Below are 26734 nucleotides of genomic sequence, written 5' to 3' on the forward strand. Positions count from 1 at the left end.
GTTAAATAAGTTTTCCTGTAATTCTTGGGTGTTAGAAGGGATGGAGAAAAAAAGTACCAGAATAGAAACGCTCTGGCTGTTGTGGTGTGTAATGCTATTACTGCTACTCTTACTTGCAGCAGTGAAAGCACAGATGGAACTTTCTCAGTTGTCTGTGGTCAGAAGAACCAGGGCTTGTACCACGTATGCTTGTCTTTGATTTTCTCTGTAGTCGTGCCTTTTGCTGCATGTCACTGCGATTTAAATTTGATAACAGAAATATTATTGATATGAGTAGATACGATCTATTTAAGGTCTCAATTAAGGAAAATGGTTCTTTGAGCAACTTTAGTCTTCTGTAGAAACAACAGAGTTTTAGAGGACTTTTATTACTGTGGGCAGGCCCTAAGTGCTTAATATATCAAGTCAGCCAGGTCTGTTCTGTTGCATTTTCTTTTTCTGGGTAGGGAACAGGGTGTGTAGTGGAAATCATAGTTGGTACCAGAGCATCATAAACTATAGTGATGGCAATGTGATGTAGGAACAGGTTACCCTTCATAGAGGATGGATGGATCTCCATGCATTTGACGTTCAGTAGCTGAATGGAGACAATTCTGCTGGTGGAGGGAGGAGGCTGCATGTATAGGGCAGTACAGTTTTGTCTCTCCCATCAGGACCTTGGATTTCAAAGCATGGCTGTGCCCAAGAGAAGTAGGGTGCTTGCATTTGACTGTTTTGGAGAAACTGCTTAGCTTTCACAGTGAAGCAAAGGAGCTGTGGTGAACATGGAGGCAAGCCCAAGAGCAACAATTTAGCCTGTATATATTCTAAAATGTTAGGTTAGTCTTTTATAATGCTAATTTATTTAATAATAGCAGTTTAATTGTTACTGTTGTGGTTAAGTATGTACAGATGTTTCCTCCCCTATATTCCTTCTTTGCTGGAGAAGGTGAAGTATTGTGCTAGATTCTCTGGAGACTCTTTCATCCTGACACATTCTTACTTTATTGTGTGACTTCCCTATCTTGCCTGGTGATGAGCAGCCATTGCCTTATCTTAGAGGGGTTGGAAAAGACTGTTAGTAAATCTCCTGGATATTCTCTAATCCAGGAGATTCTCTAGTAAGCACTAGGTATTTTGATAGCTGTGCCTGGGAATAACTTCACAGACATAACTTCACAAAGAGAATACACACATTTTTAAATACAGATGTTACATGGCAGAATCAAAGAACTGTTAAGGTTGAAAAAGACCTTTAAGATCCTTAAGTCTGACCGTCAACAGCTTACGTGGTAAAACATGTTGGCATGTTCTGGCATGTCTTCTGCTTGATAGTGGAGTGCACATGAAGTGAAGTTTCCTTTTACTGTGCCCATGCGTGGAGGGCAGGCTTGAGGTGGACAAGCTGTCAACATGAGCAATAATCTTTTACCAGTAGAATTCAGTAGTTCTAATTGTCTAAATAGTAAAACTAATAGTAAAAATGAAAACTAATTGTCTAAATAGTAAAACCCACCCTTTCTATGTGTCTCTGCAGCTCGAGCTAGTAAAAACTTGCCAAAATCATGAGTCTTCAACCAGTCTACACAGTGATGATGGAGAGTAGAGAGTCAGGCTGCTGTTGTGTAATATTGAGGACCTGCCCTGCTTGCATTAGGGGTAACCTTATACTGCTAAGTCAGTCTATATTGCAAAGTAATCTCTAGCAAAAAAAGTATTAATAAAATGTTTGTTGACCATCCCATCACCAGTTGCATACAATCTTTTTGGTAGCTGTCACAATGTCTTACATGTAGAGACAGTTTAGAGCATGCATGCTTCATTGCTGTAAGGGTGGCAATTGTCTGAGATTGCCTGACCAACACAGATTCTGATCAATTCTGATCAATGGACAGCAACCTAGGAGCTCTCTTATGGGACAAGTTAGTTGTTTCCTGAGCTGTGAACAAACTGTCAGCACTCATTGCACTGGCTGATATTCCATAGGCTCAGTAATGAGTCTCACTTTTTCTGTGAGCACAAAACAATGTATATGATTATGTAAAATTATAATGGGATGTTTGCTTTTTGGATGGCCACACTAGTATAATTTGTCTTTTTTAATCTGTGTTTCTTCACAGAGTACATGACCAGTAAATAAATAATTCTATTATTGTAGCTGTGCTACAATAATATAGAATAATAATAGGAAACTCTATTTTGCATAGCATGTTTTTATTCCTCCAAATACTGTAATTGGGTGATATTTTCAGCTCCACCAAATCAGAAATTGTAGTAGTTTTACAGTAGTAGTGGAGGGCACTAAGATTGGTTTTAATCACTTCCTCTCCACTGTTAGGAAGCTGTTTGCATCAGAATTATGTATTTGTTTTCGTTCAAAGTTTTAAAAAAACCTTTGGATCAGCAAGTTATAACTTGTTTATAATTGCACTGTTTTTAACAGGTTTCCAGAAGCAGTAGCAGAGCAGGATGACATAGAATAGTCTTAGATTATTCTGTTTTCTCCAAAGACTCGAATAAGAAATAAAATGGTATCACAGCAGCACTTTGCTAAAACATTAACTTTTTTCATGCACAGTAGTTCTGTCTTCCTGGAAAGGCATTAATAGAATGTCTGTTTTCTATACACTTTCATCTGTGTTCTGAAGAGGTATGTCAAGACATTTAGATTCCTTTCAAGCCTATTTGCAAAATAGACTTTCATTCTCATGTGGTGTGATGTCTTTCCCTTTCCTGCAGAGATCACTGACAGTGCTTGTTGGTTTATAAATCCCCGTTGTCACTTTGGAACTACAATTTTCTTAAGAGGGTTTCTGAATTACTGAGATACGAGTTGTTTCTAAACAGAATCATATATCCTAAAATATTATCAGTTTAATATTAAGTATTTTCATATAGTACAGTAAAAGAAACAAATACATCTTCAAGGTATGGAAGGGAAATACATGAATACATCTTCATGGAAAAGGGAAGGTATCATCATTCACAGTAAAGGAAAAGAAGCAAATTGGTAAAACATATTTTTGAAACAATTATAGGTGTGAATGTAGTTTTGAGGATATCTCTGGACTTCACCTACTACAGAAAAAATACTGTACAGCTTTTGCTGAAGGTAGGTACTAGCAATTGACCAGAGTTTTGGAGATGGTGTTGATTCCTGTTTACTCTGGAGTTTTTACTGCTATGTGAACTCTGCATATGGACAATGTCAGGAAAATATTTATGGACGTCTAGAAAGGGTGACACAGGCTTCAAACTGAGGGGGCACTGAGAGAGGCCTAATGCTGAAAGTATTCATGAGACAAGTTGAGAATTGCAGGGACAAAGCAATGCACGATATGATGCAGAAACTTTCCAAATTAGTCAAGATGAGTAGTTCATTCCAAATAATCCAGAGGGAGTATGAATCCTGTGATTAACCTTTGAAAGGAAGAATAATGGAGCAATTTGGTTATGTGATAGCTTTTAACACCTTTTGGGTTGTCCCATCAGGAAGGATATAAATTCAAAATGAGTGATCTCTGTGGCACTAGGTAGAGCTGCTGCTGGAAGTATGCTGTAGTCTGTCTTCTGTGTTCAAAGAATTTGCACAGGTTGCTGTTTTAACTTCTCCAAAGTGAAGGTTATAATTGAAGAGGCCTGCAGTTGAGAATATTCTGCAATGATTTACCTAAAGTGAAATTATCCATTGGATGAAGATCATACCAAAGAGGTTTGTATTTTGAAGTCAGTGGGGACCGACTGAGCACTTGCTTTACTGTTAGACAACTTAGTAAACCAACGTTCAAGACAATTTAAATGAAGTGTTGTTGATGTTTTAGATCTTTATTTAAATATGGGAAAGACCATGGAATCTTTATTTAAATATGAAAAAGAGCAAATAATGCCCACAATGGAAATGAAAGTCTAGTCATGGTAAAAAGGTTTTTTTTTTTAATTGTTTGTTGTTTGGTGTTGATGTTTAAATTACACAAAGTTATCTGAGTCACATCACATACTTTGCTGCTCTTGCTTCATACTTTGTAAAGCTCAATATTGGCTCAAGTTGCTGCTCTGTTAGGGAAGTGACACTCGGCTGCTTTCAGTACAGTTGATTGTGGTTCAGTCCTTGTTCAAGCAACGGAAAGACTCTCCTCCTTAACCTCCCTCCCTGCCACTCACCCTCACTGGATTAATCTTATATTTTGTCCATCTTGCTACTTCATGTAACAGGCCTGGTTTGAGATATCTCTCTGTGCTTTGGGCTGGGGAGAATGAGCTTACATATTGAAAGCGTAAGCAGCTGTGAAACACAGGCAAATTGGTTTTAATTTTTCAAGTCTTGGTACCTGTTTGGAAGCTCAAAAATCGGTTTGAATTCCAGCAATTTCACAGTCTAGAAATAGACCATTCTATTTCTCTAGTAGTATTTTCATTTTTTATTTTCTTGGGTGTTGCTGGGCTCTTACTGACAATGCTGTGTAGCCTGTTGTGCCACAAATTGTTTTAACACTTCAGAGTTCTTGAAGAATCTCTTGTTTTTCTCTAATAAGCTGTGATCTTTAGGAGTGTCCTGCATTGTGATATTGCATGTTAATAGCATTGATTAACTGTCGAGCAGTGGGAACTGATGAGAAAATGTCCATTGTAAAATTAAACGGAATTACTGAAGACTGTGCCATGCTGCTGGTTAGGGAGGTGACTAGCCCCAGTAGTCGCTGGTAGGAGTATTAATGTGAGCTCCAGGTTTTTTCACATGATTAAAACAGGCCATCTGTTCTTTGTTAAATGTTTACAAAAACAGCTTTTCTCTAAAAGATTTAAAGAGATGTGGGTCTAGTAAACACACCAATATTTTTGAGCACCTTTTTCACCTTATTTCAAATAATACCAAAAATAATTCTGCTGCAATATCAAATAGGATGAATATCTATTTGTGTTTAATCTCCACTGGTTTCTTTGCCATGGAAGATTAAATTCTATACTAACATACTAAATTATGGCTTTGTTACTACTAAAAGCAGCAGGAGAAGCAATTTCTGTGAAGTATGCAGATAATTTTTTTCAATCTTTTGATAAAAACTTGTAATATACATATTTTTTTAAATTCTATAAATGGAAAACGGGGTTCTTTCATTAGAAATTGTGACCCTGTAACTAGAGCTAATCCTTTCTAGATTTAAAGAAGTAGAACTATTTGAAATAATTCCCTGTGGTAGGCTTAATCTAATATTTATAGTGAAAGCCTGTTGTTCTTCCTTTTCTCCCCACTTAAGAAAGAGCAGACAACTGGTTTGGAGTAAGAAAATGCATCTTTCAAGCTGCTTCCAGTCTCTTCTCAGTAGATTTGTGCTGCTCCTACACAGCTTCACACTAGGGAGCAATGTGGGGTTGTCAGTTAGGGATAAACGGTTTTAGCATATTGCAGAAGTACAGCCACAGACTTCCCAGAAAAATGAAAGTATTCACAGCTATTCCTTTGAAAGAGTGTTACAATTTAGAAAATAATGTATAAGTGAACTACAAAATGTGCCAAACTGCAGGGGGAGTGGTGTGTGGCAAAAGTAATATATTTTCAAGTAACAGCAAATACAACCTACAAAACCTAATTAGGGCAGAATTGTCTTTTTGTAGCTTCAATGTCCCAGAGATTCTGAGTGATATGAACCAAAATCATAGTATTATTATGCTTGGTAATGCACATAACTTGATCCTTTAAATAAAAGGCAGTAAGTTTGAGGTTTTTCAGTATATATTTCAGGCATAATGTTTTAGTCTAATGTATAGTCTTCAGTTGTTTTAGAGCCTGAGAATGACCCTCGTGGATAAGGTTTCTGAAAAGTAAGAATCTGAAATTTCACAGGTACTACAGTATGGAAACAATCACTGCCATTTTCAGGGCCTTACCTTCTGCCCAGATCTGACACTGAAACTGCAAATGTCAAGTCATGAAGGGCTGACACTGCTGTTCTGGAGATTTGGAAAGCTTTGCTTTCAGATTTGCTTATGACTCTGCTGAAAGTTGTTGTTCAGACTTAAACAAAATCAACCTACTAGTCTTACAAAGGCAGCAAGGATTCATTGTTTTGAACACTGAAGCATTTATAAAATATAGTATTGATTTCAGTGATGGTCTAATGAACCATCTAATAACCACTGATGAAATTGCAATGTTGAAAATTTTGTAAAATTAAATTTACATGGCACTACTGGATTTCTTGTGGTTTTTAATACTTGTTGGCTTGGCTGTTTCATATGCATAAGAGGAAGAAAAATAAAACTACTGATTTTGACCTGTTCTAGAAAGTTGTGCCTTATACATAAGCTTCTAGGTATTTGTGAAAGTCTCTCTTATTATGGCAAACTAATAATGTAGTGCCAAATTCAAGGAACTTGCTCAATGCAAAATTTACAAATAATGGAAAGAAAACCCTGGAGTTCTTATATGTTACATATAGCAGGTGAGCAGTATTTTAAAACAGGATTGGAGATGGTAAAGGACAGCTCTGTGAAAAAACTGGTGAAACTTGCACTTGAAATTTCTGCAAAATGTAGGATGCATGAGATATGAAATAGCAGATAACGCAGAAATATATTGACTATTTTGCAAAAATACAGGTTAAAAGTACTGCTCTGAAAACTCAGGGATAAGAAGTACTTATAGATGGTCTTGGTAATCTTCCTGTATTTTCCTAGAAATAATGGTTAGTACAAGCACTTCACAGTCTGAGGTACAGAGAAGACAGTTTTATTCTGTGTCATATAACAAATCTGAGACACTTCATTCAGTCAATCAAATTCACAACCAATCAGAACATTTTGAAAGATCTCCATTTTATGTGATGTGTAATTGGACTGCAGAACTCATTGTTACTTCTGACTTTCTGGGATAGCTTTTTCTACAAAGATACCCAGTTTTTGTGAACTTTACAGCATGGAGCTGTACATGCCTGTGGCAACTACAGATTTCTAGAGCAGGTATTGATTTATACTTCATGATGCCTAACATCATGAGGTGGTCTTGAGGGTGGGGCTGATTGATACAGTGCTAAGGCAGTGAGCGCATCGGGTTTTCATTAGAGCTGGATTTCCACTGCAACTTAGACACAGTTGCACAAAAAGGGATCTTGATAAACATGTGAAGGACAGAAACATGCAGAAGTCACCCTTGGAAGTTTTTATTTAAGCCAAGAGACCCAGACCATCAGTCTGACACTAGCCTTCCCTCTTGTTCTGCCTCTTCCATGGAGAACTGTAATGTGTAGCATGTACCGTTCAGACCTCTCCCAGACAGCAGAAAAAATTGTTATCTTAACTTCCTGACAGCCTTGTTCCTTTTGCTTCTGAGTATGTTAGTGTGTTCAGTGGACAGTGGGTTTGGTACTGTAAAGAAATGGCAGAAGGAGTTAGGACTGCACTGGTTCAGTTTGTTTATATTGAGAAAATAATATTTATGTATTTGGAAATATACACATGCATTCACTTCTCATCAGGAATTTTGTTTCCTAAATCTTAAGTGCATTTCTATTTAGATCTAGGTGGCTGAAGTAGATATATCTATGTATGCCCATCAGTTCTTCTTATGCTCAGGGATTGGTTTTGTAGCCATTCATTTGCACACTTGCCAGTAAGTGGCATTTGAAAAAAAATGGAGAAAAGGAAATGCAAATAATATTACAGTTACACTGGTGCTGCTTTCCACAGAAGCAAAATTCTTATTAGCTATAAACTTTTCTAACCCACAATTCAACAGATAAATCATATCAAATGGCTGTCCTTTGACACCATGATTAATGGGGAACTCATCCACTTAGAACCATCCTGACTTAATTTTTAGGGAACAGAAAAAGAGTTGAAACAGAGAGAGAAAGTGGGTGAGTAAAATGATCTGACCATATATGTGAGTGCAAGAAAGGCATCAGTATGTTGTCATGCTATTAGTTTTCTTCTAGAAGAGTAATCCTGTCACCCTGCATTTATAACCATGGGCAGGCAGGGAGAAGCAGGTCAGAGCTTTGATATGCTGCAAAGTCATGGTACAGCTTAGATATCTTTTGGCTGCAGACTCATGGATCTTTGTGTAGAACAGAATCCTTGTGGTGAAAATGGTTGCCAATATATCCAATATATTTTATTCTAGGCATTTGTGTAATTATACATTGGTTTTCCTCTAGCTTGTAAGTTTGGTGTAAACCTGATATGCTATAGAGACTTTGAAATAGGATGTTTATGCAGGTTTGTAAGCACTTACTGTAGCTCTGTCTAATCTGGAGCAGGAACAAATCTGTTTCAAGTACAAGATGGAAGCAGCTGATCTTGGACAGAAAATGTAACTTTGTATTACATTTTCAAGTGGCTTAATCCTTCACTTGCTGATCAAAATACCTCCTGTCACAGATAAACCAATGTAAATTGCCTTAATTAATTTTTTATTAATATAAGCTGTGAATACACTTTTATTCTCCTTCAAATGTCTTGAAACAAACTTTAACAATTTTCTCCTCAAAGGACAAAATTTCAGTGTGGCTGAATAGTTTTTAATAAGTTAATCATTCTACTAACAACTATTTTGAAATGTCTGAAACATCAATTGCTTTTATTTTGCAGCGACTTGTTGAAGACTAAATATTTTCTATATTTCCACTTTATACAAGCTTTAGAATAATTTTACCCTTGATATATCAGCAATCTCTGTTTATTTTGCTACTGTTCTGACTGCAAAAAGCTTTGTTCTTTATGGTTTTACTGCACAGTGTTTCAGATATTCTGACTCTTGTTAATAGGTTAATCTTGTGCTTAATATTTTCTCCCTCTGTTGCCTCGTGCTCCAAAGGAGCAAAGTTTTAGAAATCAAAGTTGCAGATCTACAATTTTTATTTCTATTTATCTCTCTCAGCATTCTCCGTCGGAACCCTTTTTAGAGAAACCAGTGCCGGATATGACTCAGGTTAGTGGACCGAATACCCAGCTAGTGAAAAGCGATGATTATCTGCCGTCAATTGAGCCACAGCCACAGCAAAAGAAAAAGAAAAAGAAAAACAATCACATTGCTGCAGAAGGTCCCAGTAAAGGTTTTGGTAAGGAAGACTTTCCTGGGGGACTTGACAGCCAGAATCTAAGCAGAAACTCAGTGGATTGCTCCCAAGAAGATAAGAAGAAAAAGAAAAAGCCCAAGGCAAAAAAAGAACCGAAGGATCCTAAAGAACCCAAGGAAAAGAAGGAACCCAAGACCCCCAAAGTCCCTAAGACCCCTAAAGAGCCAAAGGAAAAGAAAGCAAAAAATACTACGCCAAAACCCAAGACCAGCAAAAAGGCTAGGTAAGTCAGGAAACTTGTATATGCAATGAGAGAAAAACAGTGAGTTTGTGGGATTTCTAGAGCATCTGTGCTAAATGGCGTGGGTGGAGAGGAAATCTTGTTTTGTCGTTCGCCTTCTACCATCTACAACATCATGTTTTTGAGAAGCTTGGGCACATTTCTCTTGTTTGACTTTCCTGTTTATGGCTTCACAGTTATTTTAAGCAAGCTGGAAAGGCAGAAGGTTAGTTTTAGAAAGTCTCTGGATGTGTTAGATTTCAAAAACAAACTCTTTCTCCTCTAGTGTTCATCTGTCCCTGTGTATGGTTTTTGTGTTGAGAAATTAAACTGCTTCAACATTAATGTACAGTTTCAGAGATGAAGGCTCAGATTAAAATGGTTTGATGATGTTTTTCCCTAAATAAAGAGTTAGGTACTTCACATTGTTGCATGCTGTACAACCCTTACAGACACTGTTTTATACTAACACAACTCATGGGCTCTAAGCTCTGCTGTTAAAAAGACATTTTTATATGGATATTGATATGTCCTTACCATAGGGATGATATTAATTTTCCTGTTCCACATAAAGACCATTTCCCTAGCAGAAAATCTTTGGGGATAGACCAGATGGTTCAACCATGTTTCTTAACTGGGTTTCTTAACTTGCCATTCAACGTCCTGTACCTTTATCAGGATAGGCTTAAAACATTACAGAGTAGTATGAGAAAGAATAAACCATCATTACACATGAGTAAATGTGTCATAGGTAATAACACAGATTCTTTCCTTGTCCCTCAAGTCCCTAAACACCGTGGTTATAAATGCCTACTTGAAAGAAAACTGAGACCACGAAGACATAAAAGCTCAGTATTTTTTTTTTTCATTTGTACCTAGAATTTCTTACAACTGTTCTGAATTTGTTCCAAACATCTGAATCTGTTTTTCAAGATGTGGCCAGAATTATAAAATATAACTTCCAGATGGAAGCACAGCCAGACTTGGTTAATCCAAATCAGTTTGCAAAATCCATTTGTATTAGGGTTTAAAAATTACACTTAATGAATCATCTTTGCATATATTCTACAAAACTTACTATTTATTGGTTAGGTTTGATACATCTCTATAGCTAATGAGGATGGACAGTAAAATGTTACTTGTTGCTCTAGCAAGACAGAAAATTTCTATACTAGCAGAGGTGATGTTTCCTGAAGAATTTATAAACACTGGTTTATAAAATCAAGTGTTGTTGTGTAGAGATTATATTAACTGATCAGTAAATTACAGTTGATTAACCTATCCCTATTGCAGCATTTACTTTGGCTGTGTACCAGACTGTCCTAAGGATTTGGTTTACATACACAGTAGCAATTCACAGCTTAGAAAATCTCTAAAATTATATATCAGCCGGTATGTCTTTTTGAAATGAAAGTACTGTATCAGCTAAAATAGCCTTTTCATAGGACCACAAAATGGTTGAGATTGCAAGTGGGATTGAGGATTGAAAGGGACCCCTGGAAATCATGTAGTTCAAACCCCTTGCTAAAGCAGACTCACCTATAGCAGATTACATGGGGTCCATCCAGGCAGGTTTTTAATATCTCCAGGGAAGAAGACTTCACAGCCTCTGTGGGTAGCTTGTTCCAGTGCTCTGTCACCCTGAATATAGTTTTTCTTTTTAGACAGATGGAACTTCCTGTGTTTCAGTTTGTACCCACTGTCCCATGTCCTGTCACCTCTGAGCACCTCTGTGGGCACCTCTGAGCAGAGTCTGGCCCCATTGTCTCCACACCCATCCTTAAGATACTTGTATGCATTGATAAGATCTCTTCCTAGTCATCTCCAGGCTAAACAGGCACAGCTTGCTCAGCCTTTTCTCTAGAGGTGCTCCAGTTCCCTGGACTCATAGGTTTAAAGGCTGACCAGGCTACACGATAAATATTATTGAGCATTTCCCAGATTTTTGCTGTCAAAAAGTAAAAAAACATTTTACTGAAGGACTTTTCAATTGACTACATTGAAGCCGTGTTTGATAAACCATGTTTAGAGGGAGTCTGCATCAAAAACACCCATGGCTGATATTCTGGACATCAGAGCTCAGAACTGGTCTGTCCTGTCCACTCAATCCTAATACCTCTATGAGCATCTTCTCTGAATCTTGGGACATACAGTGCAGATTAAAGGAGCAGTGTTTCTTCTGAAGGAGCAAAACACTGCTTTCTTAATTGTGTTTGGAGGAGAGTCATTATCTTCTTTCCCATGCAATGATTCTTGTCCCTGTCTGGCTTGGTGACTTACAGTATTCTAGCAAGTACAAAGCCCTGTTGTTTTACCTGTGAGAGAAACATGTTTGGAGCAACAGCAAGAGTGCATTCGTTGTTTCTTATTCTTACTCAGGGGTGTGGACAAAGTCCTATTTTTGCCATATTGGGCTTTTGTCTCGTTACCAAATGCTGTCTTGAAAACAGGGTTGTTGTCATTTTGTGGTCTTGTCAGCTTCAGTATCAAGCTTCTTTGAAGAACCCAGAGACTGTGTGGGGATTTTATGCTGCCAAAGAATTTTAAATTGGTGAAAGAAATTTGCTTACTTTGGCAATATCATAGACTGGGGAACCTGTCCAGTGACAGATCACTGAATCAAGTTTTTAAATAAATCAACAGTCCAAATGTTTAATCATATAAGCCACAGTATTTCAGCAGCACTAACTCCGGAAAGGAAATATTACAGTGGCTGAGATGAGTGAGATTAATGCAAGTTAATACAGATTATGGATGATTATGTAGAAGTAAAATATTTTGATAAAGTTAGTATCTGGCATGTCTTTACTGCTGCTGCTTATATTGCTCAGTATTTTGCTTCTAAGCATTGAAAGGAGTAGTGTTGTTTAGAAATCTAAAAATGCTGTGTGTAATGGTCCTCATTCCTGAGTAAGATGATCAGCTTCAACAGAAGAGTTCTGCATATAAACTTAATATAAAATTAACTTAAATAAAATTATTTACTGAAGAGTAACATTTTTAGTAGAGCACAATGAGTACTTAATAGTTAAGTTTGACACAGGCTGTATTAGAGCATACACATGGATGAAAAAAATCTGATTTTCATTATCTTAACCATTTTGAAATTTAATCTAGCTCATAACCCTGTTATTTTAGTTCCAATTTCAACTAAAAGTATAATCCTTTTATGTAACAAATAAAAACAAAACCCCAGAAACTTTATCTGTTATCTTTGGTGCAAGTTGCAGCAAAATGAGCAGCCTGCCTCGCTGAAATGCACCTTCATGTGAGGGACAAGTCAGATTGGAAATGGAAGAACCTGATAAATTTAAGGTGGTTTGAATTGTGTCATGGGATCTCAAAAAGAAAGATAATGCCCAAATAGGCTGCTAGTATGTTACAATGCATAGCAAAAGGAAGATCACACATTAATACTGTACTATTACACTTTAAATGGATATTAGCCCAATCCTACCAATACTGAAAGACATATATAGTGGTGGCTAAAAATAATAACATTGGTAAAACAAATCTCTTGCAGACCAAACTAGTCAAGTTTGAAAGCAAAATGTAGGTTGACCTAGGATCACAAGTGAAGAGTTTTCATTAAATTGGGTGGGTGCTGAGTATTACGTGGGCTCTAAACATTATGAAGCCAGCTTCAGGCACAGGCAAGCAGGCAGATTTTTCCAAAAGTAGAGGGACACGGAAAGGCAAGTAATCCTACTGAATTGCAAAGTCATGGCTCAGATGTCTGCTCCTCCTGTGCCTGTCCCTGGAGGAGAGGAGGACCACCTGTTTGAGAAGATCACGCTGCAGCACAGCTGATATCTGTCCTGCCACTTCCTATGAAACCCTAGGGAGTGGCCACCGATTATGGTGGCAGGAGCAGTAACTATTTGCAAGGGCCAAATGGCAGCTATTTGCAGGAGCTCTTGCTTCGTCCCATCTCCTCAAAGCAGTGTGCTGTGCTTCGCAGGGCCGCTCAGATCTGCTTCCTCCCCTCCTTGTGGCAGGGAAAACTTCATCTTCCCTACATGCTGAGCAGGAGCCTGGGCCACAGCGTAGGGCAAGTGGGTTGTTGCTTTCAAGGGGAGTGCTAAACATGAACATAAAGTTTTTAGAGGGAGGTGGAGAAGGGTTTTTTTGGCGCAAGGTTTGGCTGTTTGTTGTATCGGAAAGGAGATGGCTCCTGGCCACGGAAGTGGGAAGAGGCTGCTGCGTGGGGGAGCAGTGCGGACAGCAGGACACAGCACCCTGGGGAGCTAGAGGACAGGAAGAGAGGTCCCGAGGCAGTGGTGGTAGTTTCCACTCCCAAGGTCAGATCATCCTGAGCAAGGCAGGAAAGGGCTGCCTTTGGGAGAGAGCAGGAAATCGTGTGAGATTTCCATGCATGTGTCAGCTGAGGCTGTTCCTGTTCACACCTGTCCTCATCTCCCTTTTGAACCAGCCCAGCTGCCAGATATTTACCTTTGCTTGTGCTGCAGGGCAGGCAGGCCTTGTAGGCCTCACTCTTACCAAAGCTTTTTAGTAATTTGGCTGACTTTTCAGGCTGGAATAAACCTTGTCTATTGTTTTTCCTACTTTTGTGATATGTAAAAACTGATTTTAAAAAAAGTTTTGATTACACTAGGGGCTTTTAAAAATAATTGTTTTCCTTGGGTAAGGCAGTTAAGCATAAGTCTCACATTTCTGACATTTTGAGAAGGTTGGATTGTTTTTCAATGTTTTTTATGCTTCACAGTGAACATGTAAAGTTTGTCTAAACTAGGTCCAGTTGTGAATCTGTTACAGGACAGTGTTTTCAAATGGTAAAATAAAAATCAGTAATGCATCTGACTTACTTTAGATCGTAAAATTATAGAAAAAAACATCATCCAAGTAATGACAATTGTCATAAATTGTAGTAATAAGCAGATCTATCAGTTACGCAGATCAGGTGAAGTAGTTACACAGGGTAAACATAAGAGCTAATTCCCCTCTTAATCTTGCAAAGCATGTCATGATTTTTGGGTCATTTTTGAATCAGATGGTTTACCCCTGTAAGTTTCTGGAGCTTCATCTAGCTCTCCTGGGGGCTGCTGAGCTGACAGAAATCTCTTTGTTGGAGTTTGGATATCTTTCTTAAATTGTAAATCAAGTTCTCTTTTCAGTTGTCCTACTTACTGGTTTCCTATTCAACCTCTTTTTCTTCATGTTATTTGCTTGTTTGACCTTCTGCAGGTTGTCTTCTTACTGATCCCCTTTGGTCAGTATGGTTTGCAGACCTCAGGGGTAGGAGGATGAAACCAGAAAGTGATATTGGACAGCGAGATTGTAAAACATTTAGTCTGAAATGTCTGTATATCACTTGAATTGAGGGACAAATTTAACTGATAGTTTTTAAATACTTCATAGTTTTGTGTGTGGCAAATAATGCTCCAGTTTGTCCTAGATTTATAGTTCTTTTTTTGGGATTGGACACTAACCTTGTCACTAGTGGGCTTTGGCTAAATTTTGCATTCATGCATGTGTAAAAACAAATATGAGAGATAGTTATCTAAATATGTATTTTACAGTTTACCTTCTTTGTTGCCAGACTTGAAAAGTACTAATCATGTGCACCCAGTGCTGAGCACTGACAGGGAGACCTAATGGCAGAGTCTCCGAGAACAATCTATAAGTACCTGCCTGTTCTTCATGTGGAAGGGTAATTCTGTTCCAGGCTAACGCTGTTCCTGGATGGCCCGAGTGTGATCTGCTGGAAAGTGCAAAAGCTGAGTCAAAAGTGGGTACATTTAATTGTCAGGAACAAATCACACTGGCTCTGTGGGAAGATGAAGAACAGTTGCTGACAATGTAAGGAAGCTGATGTTTTCACTGGCCAGATGAAGCTCCTGCGGGTGTGATGCACTGGGAAGCAGTGTGTCCCTGTGTTTAGAAGGGTGGTGCTGTTCTTCTATTTCCACTTCACCTTTTTTTTTTCCTCACTTTCCTTCAAAGAAGTTGTAGCGATGCATTTAAAAAGAGTAATTCTGTTGCTGGATTTAGAACTTAAAATTCCCACTGGAGCTGCACACGGGCTTTGTTCTCCCCAGCTTGTTGGCTCTTTCACGTGTGTGTCTATAACTGGTCTGGAAAGGGAAGCGCTTTGAAACTTCGTCCGAATCGCTTAGACCGCGTCTCCGTTGCCGAGAGTGCCTGTGTACACCGAGGCGCACGGCTCGGGGGTAGATACAGGTCATGAAGCAGTCATGGCTCGGAGAGAGAAAGGTCTCTCGGAGGCCAGAAAGGAGCTCGTGTCGGGGCGGACCTGCCCGCAGCGCCGGGCTCTTTGTCTGCGCCCGGCCGGCCGGGAGCGCAGCGCGGTCGGTGGGTCGGCGGGCCCTCGTTAGCGCTGCCCGGCCTTTCAGCAGGCTGGTGTTTTATCCCGCCTAGCCCACGCTATTCTTCCCGGCTTTAAGCCTGTTATTCACAGGCGGCCGTGCACCGGGGGCACGGCACGACGGCTGAGCTTTAATTGCGCGCCCCGCTCCGATTTACGGGGGTCGGGTGGAAAAGCGCCGGGCTGTCAGCGCGCTTCACCTGGCGGCGATGTTCACCTTCCATTTAAACAAGTTGGAGCAAGGCGTAAAGCGGGGTTTTTTGTTTGTTTTGTTTTGTTTCTGTTTGGTGTTTGGTTTTCAGGCGGTGTTTTTGGAAGCGGTTCGGCGGTGATTTGCTGAAAGCCGGTGTGTTGTGTGTGCGGCGGGGGTTCCCGTGCGGCGGCCGCGCAGGTGCCGGGAGCGGGCGGGCGCTGATTGAGGGAAGCAGATGGCAGCGCTCGGTGGCCGCCGGCCAGCGGAGCAGGTGCTGGTCACGTGGCCGCGGGTTGCCGGGGCGACGCCAGCGCTCTCGGCGTGCGGATGAAAAGGCGAAGGGGGCCCCGCTTCAGCTGCGGCTTTTTGTGCCATTGGTGGCAGCCAGAGCGGAAACAAGCGCCGGCGGGGAGGGAGGGGAGCCCGCCGGGCACGGAGCGAGGGAGGGAGGGACGCGCATTGCCCGGCCCCGCCGCCTCTCGGGGCTCGCCCTCTGCCCGCGCTCCTCCCGCCGTGCCAAACTCTGCCCCCGCTGTGCCCGCGCTCTTTCCGCCGTGTCCAGCTCTTTCCCCCACCCGTCCCCTTCCATTTTCATTTATTTTTTTAAAATTCTCACAGTTTAAGGTGGGCTTTTTTTGAGCTGCGTCGAGTCCTATTACTTTCACCGGATCACAGGATTGTTAGGGTTGGAAGGTATCTCTGGAGATCATCTCATCCAAGCCCCCTGCCAAGGCAGGGTCACTTAGAGCAGGTGACACAGGAAGGTGCCCAGGTGGGTTTTGAATGTCTCCAGAGAGGACTGCCTCCCTGGGCAGTTCCAGTGCTCCGCCACCGTCAATGTAAGGAAGTTCTTCCTCATGCTGAGGCAGAACTTCTGTTTTTGTTTCTGGCCATTGCTCCTTGTCCTGTCACTGGCACAACTGAAGAGAGCCTGACACCATCCTCTTGATACCTACTATTGAGATACTTATGTACATTAATGAATCACGGAATTGTTAGGAATGGAAGCAACCTCTGTAGATCGTCTCGTCTCAGTCTTTAAATAGTCCCAGCTCCCACAGTCTCTCCTTGTAAGAGAGATGCTGCAGACCCCTATTCATCATTGTGCTCCTCTTCATTATCCTATCCACTAGCTCCTTGTCTTTGTTTCACTGAGGAGTCCAGAACTGGACAGAGTATTCCAGATATGGCCTCACTAGGGCTGAGTAGAGAAAATTTTGCAATAATATGTTAATTCAAAACTCACAATCTTTTCATGTGTGAATGGTTCTTTTTTGTGTTTTTTTTGTTTTTAAACTTGGAAATCAGTGTTAGTTTAAGCATAGGCTGCAAGGAGAAAATAATGCTGTAGCTGGGTTGTCACAGTCCTGAAGAGACATGTGACTGTACTGGAAAATTTTAAATTACAGCTCCAAAACACACTGTTGGTGGGCTGATGTGCTGATCAAAATGAACAAACTTAAAGCTGAAGTTTAAATGAGAAATTACAAATGTGAGGATCATGAAGGAAAAACAAGCCACAGGCAGTTTCCCAGGTATGAAATTACAGTGATGAGAATGTAGAAGCCATGTAAAAGTGTCTTATATAGCGCTTGCTGATCTGTGCTTGCCATGTGTCAGGTACCAGCACACAGCTCTGCTCTGCTGTCAGCCGTCTTGACTTCCCTTAGCAAACTCCTCACATTGGTAATGGGCTGCTGGGAGCTGACCACAATAAACTAATAAAATCCTGCCTCAGACTCAAAGGCTAAATGTATAAAAGTAGTATTTTAAAGGCTTTAAAATACTAACTTTACAATTTTTGTTGCCTTTTAAAAATTTCACCCCTACCATGCTACTGATAATTTCAGTTTCTGATTTGGTGATGGTATATTTAAAGTTGTATTTTGATACATATGTCTTCGCCCATTTCCAAGCCTCTGAGTGCAGCTGGAGACTTGCAGTCCCAGCTTTTCAGATGATGAATGTTTTCATGGGAGAGGAAAGGAAGGAATAACCCTCAAAACATTATTGTCAGTGGATATAGCTTTCTGGTGTTGTGTAGATGCTGAGATACTGGCGGGGTGTTTTTTCCCCCCTGTACAAGCTGCAGTTGCATGCATTGAAGCTGTATGGTTGCCCTCAGTGCTGACACCAAAGTGCGTTTCCTGCTTGGAAATAGCAAGGATTGTAAAAGAAGATGAATTCAGTCCTTTGTTTTGGTAACACTTACTCTGTTTCTGCTTACCTGGGTTGCACGGTTAATATAAGACAAGCACATGTGTAATTCCTGTTTGTCTTCTCATGTGTCAGGTTGTCCAAACACCATTTTCAGAAAGTGCAGGTTCTGAAGAGAGCAGCTCTTCCTTTCCCATCTCATTTTTAGTTTCTTGTTAAGTACACATCGAGTGTCGCTGTCTAAGGTCTTGAAGGAAAGAAGCGAGGTGTCTGTTGTTAAGGCATGTGTAGTGATGGCCCATGCATCATTGATTTTGCAGTTACCTTGAAATACTTAAGAAAGGCAGAAAATAATGAAGTCACTCAAAGCAAACATCTCACAGATCAACTGTTTTTTTTTAAGCACCTCTTGCTTATATTTTTCTACAAATACTGATTAAAAGTACCTCTGTTTCAGTAGCAAGAAGCAAGATTCAGAAGCCAGTGCTGCGAAGAAAAAGGTTAACAAGGGAAAGGAAGGTTCTGAAAACTCAGATTTGGAAAAAACTCCACCACCATCGCCTCATCCTGAAGATGAAGATGATCCAGGGGTTCAGGTAATGCTATTGTTGAAGTTCATTATAGGCTTTGATGATTTAGAAGCATAAAACAATAGTTCTCATTGTCTTTGTTACAGAGATACAGGTATTTGGATAATTTCTGTGTTGTTTACAAAGAAGGTGAGAAATGAAAAGCACCATGGTGAATATTTTACAAAAACAAGTATTTTTCATCATAATTTTGCTTTACAGTCTTGTTACTTCCAGATATGTGTACTGTGCTGCTGAGTTTTCACACGTTCTCTTTGATTACTATTGCAGTTATGATGCTGAATGTTCTGTCCTGTAGACTTAATACATTATTACAAGGTCTTGCTTATAAGCTTGGTGTTTATTCTTGCATTGGCTTTGCAAACCTTCTGAAATCAAGAATGAGATGTGACAAAGCAGAGTGTTGGGAACATGCATGTCAAGCACTTCTGGCTACACTGCTTTAGTCGATGAAGGGCTTTTTTTGCAGGACTACCAGTCATGGGCTCTAATCACATTGATTAATTTCTCTTGACCACTGCACACCTATCACCTTCTGTCCGAACTTTGTTTCACATAAAGCCAATCTGGAAATAGAGTAGCATATATAAGACCAAGCTTTGTATGCTCTGTTATTTGACATGTCAAAGTGGTCAGCTCCTGGCTTGCTTTTGCTGGCAGTGTTTAGAGTGGGCACTAAAAATAAGAATCTGCTCATGAAGAGGTGGGGACAAATTGTGGTGGGTAAAGTATGAGATTCCTGTGTAGTCATACCAGTATACATGAAATCCACTGCATTTGTCCATTGCACATTAGGTTGTGGATGGGTTGCTTCTGGTTATGAGAGATGTTCAGACCAGTGATCAATTGGGAATGGTCAAGGTAGCCTGGTGAAGATTTTAGTAAACAGTTGTCCTACGAAAGCATGGTTTATGCCCTCTCTCCCACTATTTTCAAGAAGAGTATAGTAAAAAATGAAATGTGAGTGATCTAGCATATTCTAGTTAAAAAAAGCAGCAGGAGAATGTGCTCTTCCTGACTCCTTCAGACTGTATATTCTGAATTCAAGAAGTTGAGTTAAACCATGAAAATGTTAAAATGTTTGAAGAATTAAGTTTTCTATGCTGTGCTGCAAATCTCTGCCAGCCTGATTAATAGCACTGGCAAAAGATGAAGAAACTTCAGGGCTTCAGATGGGTTTTATGGGTTAATTTGTAGGTGATTATATTCCATTTACAATTGAAAATTTCTGTATGATTTGCTTGTTTGCAGTCTCGTGGAACAAAAAACTTTGTCAAAATCAATTGGGCGATAAACATTAAGTTTGATAGTTTTGGGGTTTTTTTGTTAATAGAAAAAGTGCTAGGGCACTTGCATCACTTTTTAATTAAATGTAACAAAGTCTTTCAGGAAACATTTTGTTTTCTTAGTACTTTCTCATACTGTACATGCTATACTGCGCTTGCACTTCTTTGCATGAACTTAGGAAAGGGTTCCAATCATGTTTACTAGGACAGCTACAGCTAATAAACTTTTTATGCATTTCTCAACTGAGATTGGTGTTACTCAGTTGGCTAAAACATGGTTGCATTCTTAGTGTTAAATCCTGAGCCTTCTGTACAGATATTATGTAGTAATGCTCCGTGATGCATTGCTTTCTTTAAAGAGGCAAAATACTCGCCTTTGTGTGTTACCATGCAGACTTTTATATTCCATTATCAAACGTATTAGTCACCTTCATACCTGTAGATCAGCTAATGAGTTAAAGATAATCTGATGCAGGTAAATACATGTGTGTTTTGTCAACAGTGCATAACAAACAGTTGCAAAACCACATATGAATGTAAGCGGAAACAGGAAGTTCATCAAGTCAAAAGAAACATCAAATAAAGACTACCATTATGTCTTAGGTATTTTTTCTGTTAGGGAAATGGAAGAAGAGATTTTTGGCGCCGAAAGTAATGGTAAGACTTACCTACAGTATTAGAAGAAAATTGGTATTTTCCCATCAGTGATCATGTAAATCAAGATGCAAATTTGTCAAGTGTTATCTATTTTGAAGTATAAAAACACTATTTTGTGGAAAACCCCCATAAGTTACTGTGTTTAAGGTAGAAATCACATCACCATTGTTTAAAAGGGTGTTTAACCTTTGCTCAAAATTTTTATTTTCAGTTAAATAAGTAATTTCTGATTTTGTAAAGTGCATCAGGTATTTATGCTTTAAAAGGTACGATTAGCTGTCTAAAAGTAATTATTTGACTTTGTCTATGTATATTGAGAGACTCAGGTGTAGAAGTCTGTTAAACTATATAAGTATTTGCATGTGTCAGTGAAGATGTGCGGTAGCTGAGAAAGTTGTATAATTAAGTAGTGTAAAATATATACATAAGTAGTGGATCAAATCATTAAGATGTTTTTTTTTTTAACAGTTGATATGCCACATAATTTGAATATATACATTACTCCATTAAGATATTTGATGCTCAGTTGACAGTTTCCTTCAACAGCATATGCTTATAGCTTTTCAAGTGTGTGTGTGTGTATATATATACATATATATATAACCTGATGCAGACTATCTGGGAGATTGAATTTCATTGTTGTAAAAAACAATACCCAGCACTGAGCATCAAGTTGCAAATTCTATCAAATGCATGCTTCTGTATTTTACAGGTTGTTTTGCGCATTTTTGCTGAAGCTTTCTCTTATCCTGATGGTGAGGGTATGGGAGCACAGAGATCATGTTTTCAATTTGGGGTGGTTCAAGTTTTCCATTCTCCTCTCTTAGTTTGGGGTCTTTTCCCATGCTGTGATACAGGATGCCTTTCTGAACAGTGCTGGGTCAGTGAAGTGAGGAAATCGTATTTCATTGTGTTTCCCCTACAAGATAATCCCAGTACAACTGGGTGGATGGTGAGAGGAAGAAAGTGTGTTGTCACTGCTTAGCAACACACTGGGCCATGCTGTGGAAAGGTGGTGTTTGGCTCCTGCATTGGCCATCTGTCAAAGTTTGTTGCAGATGTGAATGGAGAGGTGTAGCTTCTTTGATTCTAATTGCTTTCTGAGATAGGCTTCCTAGTTTTTTAATGTTGTTTAGTAATGTTTAAAAAAATGAAAAAAATGCCCCCTCCTTTCCAACTTGGAACAAGCATAAAGTTGATTTTTGTTTGTGGTTGCTTGTTTGTTTCATTTTAGATTTTTGTTGCTTTTTGCTTACAGAATTTAAGGACGGCTAACAGGCAGGAATTCAGGATAGTAGTGTCCTGAGTCCACTATTTCTACCAGGATGTAGTGGAAATTATAGCATTTACTGCACACTAATCTATTTGATACACACAGAGAAGTTTTCTTGGTTTTTCTGGTTCTTATCAGTTTTGTTTCTCATGAAAAATATGAATGCTTTCCATTCAGAAACGACGCTCCAGCAGGCAGGTGAAGAGGAAGCGTTATACTGAAGACCTGGAGTTCAAGATTTCAGATGAGGAGGCTGATGATGCTGATGCTGCTGGAAGAGACTCTCCTTCAAATACTTCTCAGTCGGAGCAACAGGTCAGATATTAATAGACTGGAAAGGTGGTTGTAACTGCAGCATTCAGAGACCAAATATGGGCCCTTTTCCTGAATGATATTTATACATGATTGATAAAAGTGTGCCAGAAGGCATTAGTTTTTACATTCTTAAAGAATATATCAACTCATGGCTTTGTTTGGAAGCTGATGATACATATCTTGAAAGTTCAAGCTGAGTTCTTTGAAATTAGTTGTCCCTAGCTAAAGGAAACCTAAACTGTACTGCTAGGAATCTAGGATGTACTTCTGTGAATTCAGTGGTCTGGCTTCTGTGACTTTAATAAACCACTCAAGCTTGTCTCCTGCTGCTAGGCACCATAAGAACTCCTTTATGAAATTACTGCCTTGTAGTACCCAGCAGGGTACACTTTATTCTCTGTGCAATGTAAATGATGGATAAAATAGTTTGAATAAGATGAGGAGTAATACTGTAGGAATGAGTGTTGTAACAATCTCATTGTTTTGTAGTGCTTTTTCAAAGAACTACTTCATTTAACTGATGACCTATTGGATAATATATACATGTTCTTTGGTATTTCATTTGGCAATTTGTTAAGCCTTGTGAAATCTTGTCTGTGATCTCCATTGTTAATTGTGTCTTATCAGAAGGAGAATTGGGATGGTTTGCCTCCCGTTGTAATGATGAATTAATGTAATAGAGAATTGCAGGCAGTTTTGAGAGCAATCGTGTGGACACCTGCACAGCCAACAAGAGCTTCTGAACATCATCTGCTGTTTAGACTGTATGTGCTGAAAGAATGTATTATTTTAGGACAGGGGAACTACTGATGTTGTTACATCTGTTTATCTGTGCATGTCAAGCTTCTTAACTGAGAGAGCCAGAGTTGCACTAGGTCTTAGAAGTGGGCTCAAACAAGTACACTTCGATCCTTTATTATGGTATTAAATCTCTTTGAATCCTCAAAGTTCTCATGCTAGGGGGAGAATGTCCTCTTGGAATTAAGCTTCTGTTACAAAAAAATTATTTTAAAGTTTTTCTAATAAAGGAAGTATGTAACAAAGATGCACTCCCATAACTCTTGTATGCCATTTATGATGTAGGAATCTGCGGATGCTGAAGGTCCCATTGTGGAGAAAATCATGAGTAGCCGTTTAGTCAAGAAAAAGGTAAAACAAATCCCCTTCTCCCCATATTTTTAAATAGACTAAGCATATTTCTGCTGAAGCCCTTACTGATTTCTTAAAATACCTTGGATATTCAATTATAAAACTGTTCCATTGAATAAGGAGGTTCTCTAAAAGTGTATTCAGATGCTATGCAACATGTTTTTCTGATATACACAAAACAGATTGTTTAATCTTTTACTCGTTTCTTGCTTTTTTGGATGAAAAAATTGATTTTTGCAAATATACATGCCTGGATGAAATCTGTGGTGCTCTTCACTTCAGAGTGATATTCCATAGGAGTTTGAGGAATGAGAGAACTTCTCTGTACCCCAAATTTCTGCCTTTTCTAAACAAAAACCCTTGCAAATAATTTTTGCATCTTTTAATGGCAGTTGTGCTTAGTAGCTGAAACAAAGTTACATGTGACCAAGTATGATGCATACACAGGTGATGAATATCTTCCTTGTCACTTTGCTAAGATGATGAAAGAAACACTCAAGTGTGGTTCTCTTATAATTCCTCCCTGGTTCCTAGTTAAGTTCTTATTTTGCTTACAGATTTTTCTAATCTGCTTCACAACTTGATTGGCCTTTGCACTTCCAAAGTATTAGAACTCTGAGAAGGAAGTAGAGAAGAACTTATTCATAAAGGGCATGAGTATATTTATAGACTCTTTTGTGCAGCTAATTCTGTGACTTGTACTACAGTTGGGCAGAAAACTGTCTAACTTAGATACAGCATTTTGCTGATCTTTGTTAATCAGCAATTCATCTTTGCCTCAGTGTTAATTTTCAAATTGGAGAAAGGAAATTTGCCTTTATTCATGGATTTTTTTATTGGTTTTTTTTTTTTTTTCCAGTGTCGTGGTGGTTTGGGGTTTGGTTTTGGGTTTTGATTTTCTTGAGCAGGGTGGGGTGTGTGTGTTCAATTTTATTACTGCTGTCCCAACATCATTAACAATTTTGTAAACCTATGTTCATTTAATGTCATGAGCACCTGTGATTCAATCTGACCTATTTATGCATCTTACATAGCATAAGCTTCTAAGGCTTTTTGGAGGTTTTTTCCTGTTGGTTTGTTGTTTTTTTTTAATCTAGAGCTGTATTTTGTGTTTCAAATCATAGGCTTATTTTTCAGATAAACTTGAGGTAATATAAAGTGAGTATTTACTTGTCCTGATGGTCTACGAGGCAGGAGAGGAGAATGTGGTCCTTTCATAAATGTCTTTACATGGGAAGCTGTTTTTCACCAATTATTCTTCCCTTCTTCCTCTCCTCTGCAAACAAAGGTGTGATTACTCATGGGGAGTGTGTATTTTGCTGCAGTTTGTGGGAAGTGCTTGGTCTGCTGCCTACATGTCTTTGATTGCAAGCTCTGCTGGAGGCAAGCTCTATTTTGAGCTTTTTCTTTAATGTTTTTTATGGATTGTATTTGCAGGTTTGAGGGGTGTCTCTTCTTTCACTGCTCTTCTCCCCAGCCCTCTTCTCCAAATTTAAAAAAAAAAAAAAAAGGATTTCAGGATGTTAATATTTAATATCTGAAGTATCCAACTGTGCTTTTATTAAAGGTCTTTTACACTCTTACTAACGTCATCAAAACCCTGGTTGTTAGATTACCAATCAAAGTAAAATTGCTGCGATCAGGACCAGTGCATAAAATAAACATGAGGAGAGGCTTCACTAGGAAACCTGTCAATGGATTAGGTTGTAACAAAGATGTTGCATTCAAGTAAAGGACATTAGATAATGAATACGCTTTTGGAGCAGTATTCTTATCATAAAATCATGCTGTTTTTCCAAGAAATAGCCTTAGTCTAGTTCTGGAGTTACCAGGTAGGATGCAGCACTGTACTTGCAGCCATTTTTGAAACATACAGAGTAAAAGGTAGAACTGAGTTCCTGTTTGAAGTAGAGAAGACTGTGTTTTTCACAGTTGCTCTTAACATGGAATGTTGAATTCCCTTGAATACTCTTTTCTTTTTGCAGAAATCATTAAGTAATTGTATCACTCTCTTTCCAAACCTGATGAGTCTGGGTGCTGAAATGTTTCATTCAGTCCCCTTTAAATTCCTGCTTCTTAACTTTGAAAAGGAATAGCTAGAACTGATTATGCTATCCAGCAGAACTACCACATATTGTGGAAGGACAGGGAATTTGTAGAACCTTGTACCTGCATGTTACACATGTGAATGTCTCCTTTTGCCTACTATTACATGCGAAAATTAGAACTAATTGAAATGTGTACAATACCTACATCTCTTCCATAAACTGTTCAGTTTACAATTTAGTGCTGTGTATCCGTTGAAGTGGTTGGGCTTTGTGTGTTGCTTTGCATCTGTTATTAATGTGTTCTGTGTGCTATTTTTCTGGTAGTTGATAGTTGTGCTGGTTTAGGGTTTTTTAATGGTTTGTTTTTTCTTTGTTTTTTTTTTTTTTTTTGTTGTTGTTTGGTTGATTTTTTTTCTCTTTTTTTCCCCGAGCTTTTGTCTCTACATCTGAGTGGCTTACACAACTAACTTTTGCATTAGCAGTGTTACTGTATCACCTCCATGGCAATGGTCATGCAAGATTACTTGCTTTTAAGTATTTGCTTGGATGAAGAGGTCATTTATTTCCTCAATTATATGCAGAGACTGTGAATCAGATCCTGGTCACACCTGGAAATGATAATTTAAAGTGCTCTGCATTGCCCAAGTCTTCATGTGTTATTTTAGGATGTCTGTGTAATCTGTTTGGGGAGAATTTTGCATAAATGTTCTATCTCATCTGTTTACCTGGTTAATGTAAATGTACAGGTATTGATGAGTGCACAGTGACATCAGAGGCATAAGTGGCTGTTTCATACACCCTAAAGTGATGTATTGTTAACCTCTGCTTGAGTGCTGATAGTTTTAATTTGATTAAATTTTTGGGGGAAGGCATAAGTGCTGAATGGCAGACTAAGATTTTAAAAATATTTTTCTGAAGTACTTTTTGCTTAGGTGAAACTTTGATGCACTCTCATAGAGCATTTAACATAGACAAGTTATTACCTATTAGACAATACAAAAGTGTGTTTTACTCGTGAGAGTTACAGAATTTATCAAGATCTTCATTGTAAATTATTGTTATTAAGTTGGCAGCTGACAGAAAATATGTTTGACTGAAATGCTGCTGAGGGAAGTGAAGTTGGTTAATATGAAACCTCTATGTAAAGGTGTTTAATGATGTTGTCATTGTAATACTGATGAATCTCAAAGGATTCGGCTTTAACACTAATCAAAGAGACTTGGCTGTAATACATTTTAGATAATAAAAGAAGTTAATGTCTTAAAATTAGAGTTGACTTCTTAAAGACTAATTTTGCCTCAGGGCAGTGAATAAGTTCAGATAATGTGATCTCCAGCTTCTTTTTTCAGTGCAATTTTGATCTCTAAATATTAATATAGTCTTGAGAAAGACTTCTAAATTTTTTGTTTAAAAAAAAATCTTTATGGTCTTCAGATTCCTTCCTTTG

General features: G+C 38.7%; 1 protein-coding gene across 10 annotated transcripts in view; it reads left to right on the forward strand.

The window, feature by feature from the left end:
• The window catches only part of CHD7 (chromodomain helicase DNA binding protein 7), a 133804-nt gene that overhangs the window by 64860 nt on the left and 42210 nt on the right, over positions 1 to 26734 (forward strand). For 9 of the 10 annotated variants that reach the window (XM_058830303.1, XM_058830307.1, XM_058830302.1 and 6 more), the window contains 4 exons: positions 8855 to 9276; positions 18427 to 18565; positions 21953 to 22090; positions 23174 to 23239. In XM_058830303.1, coding sequence (XP_058686286.1) covers positions 8855 to 9276; positions 18427 to 18565; positions 21953 to 22090; positions 23174 to 23239 — 765 coding nt within the window. The remainder of the gene's footprint in view (positions 1 to 8854; positions 9277 to 18426; positions 18566 to 21952; positions 22091 to 23173; positions 23240 to 26734) is intronic. The other variant, XM_058830309.1, reaches the window with a different exon arrangement.

This window comes from Poecile atricapillus, chromosome 2 (genome assembly GCF_030490865.1).
Source record: "Poecile atricapillus isolate bPoeAtr1 chromosome 2, bPoeAtr1.hap1, whole genome shotgun sequence".
NCBI classification, from domain to species: Eukaryota; Metazoa; Chordata; class Aves; order Passeriformes; family Paridae; genus Poecile; species Poecile atricapillus.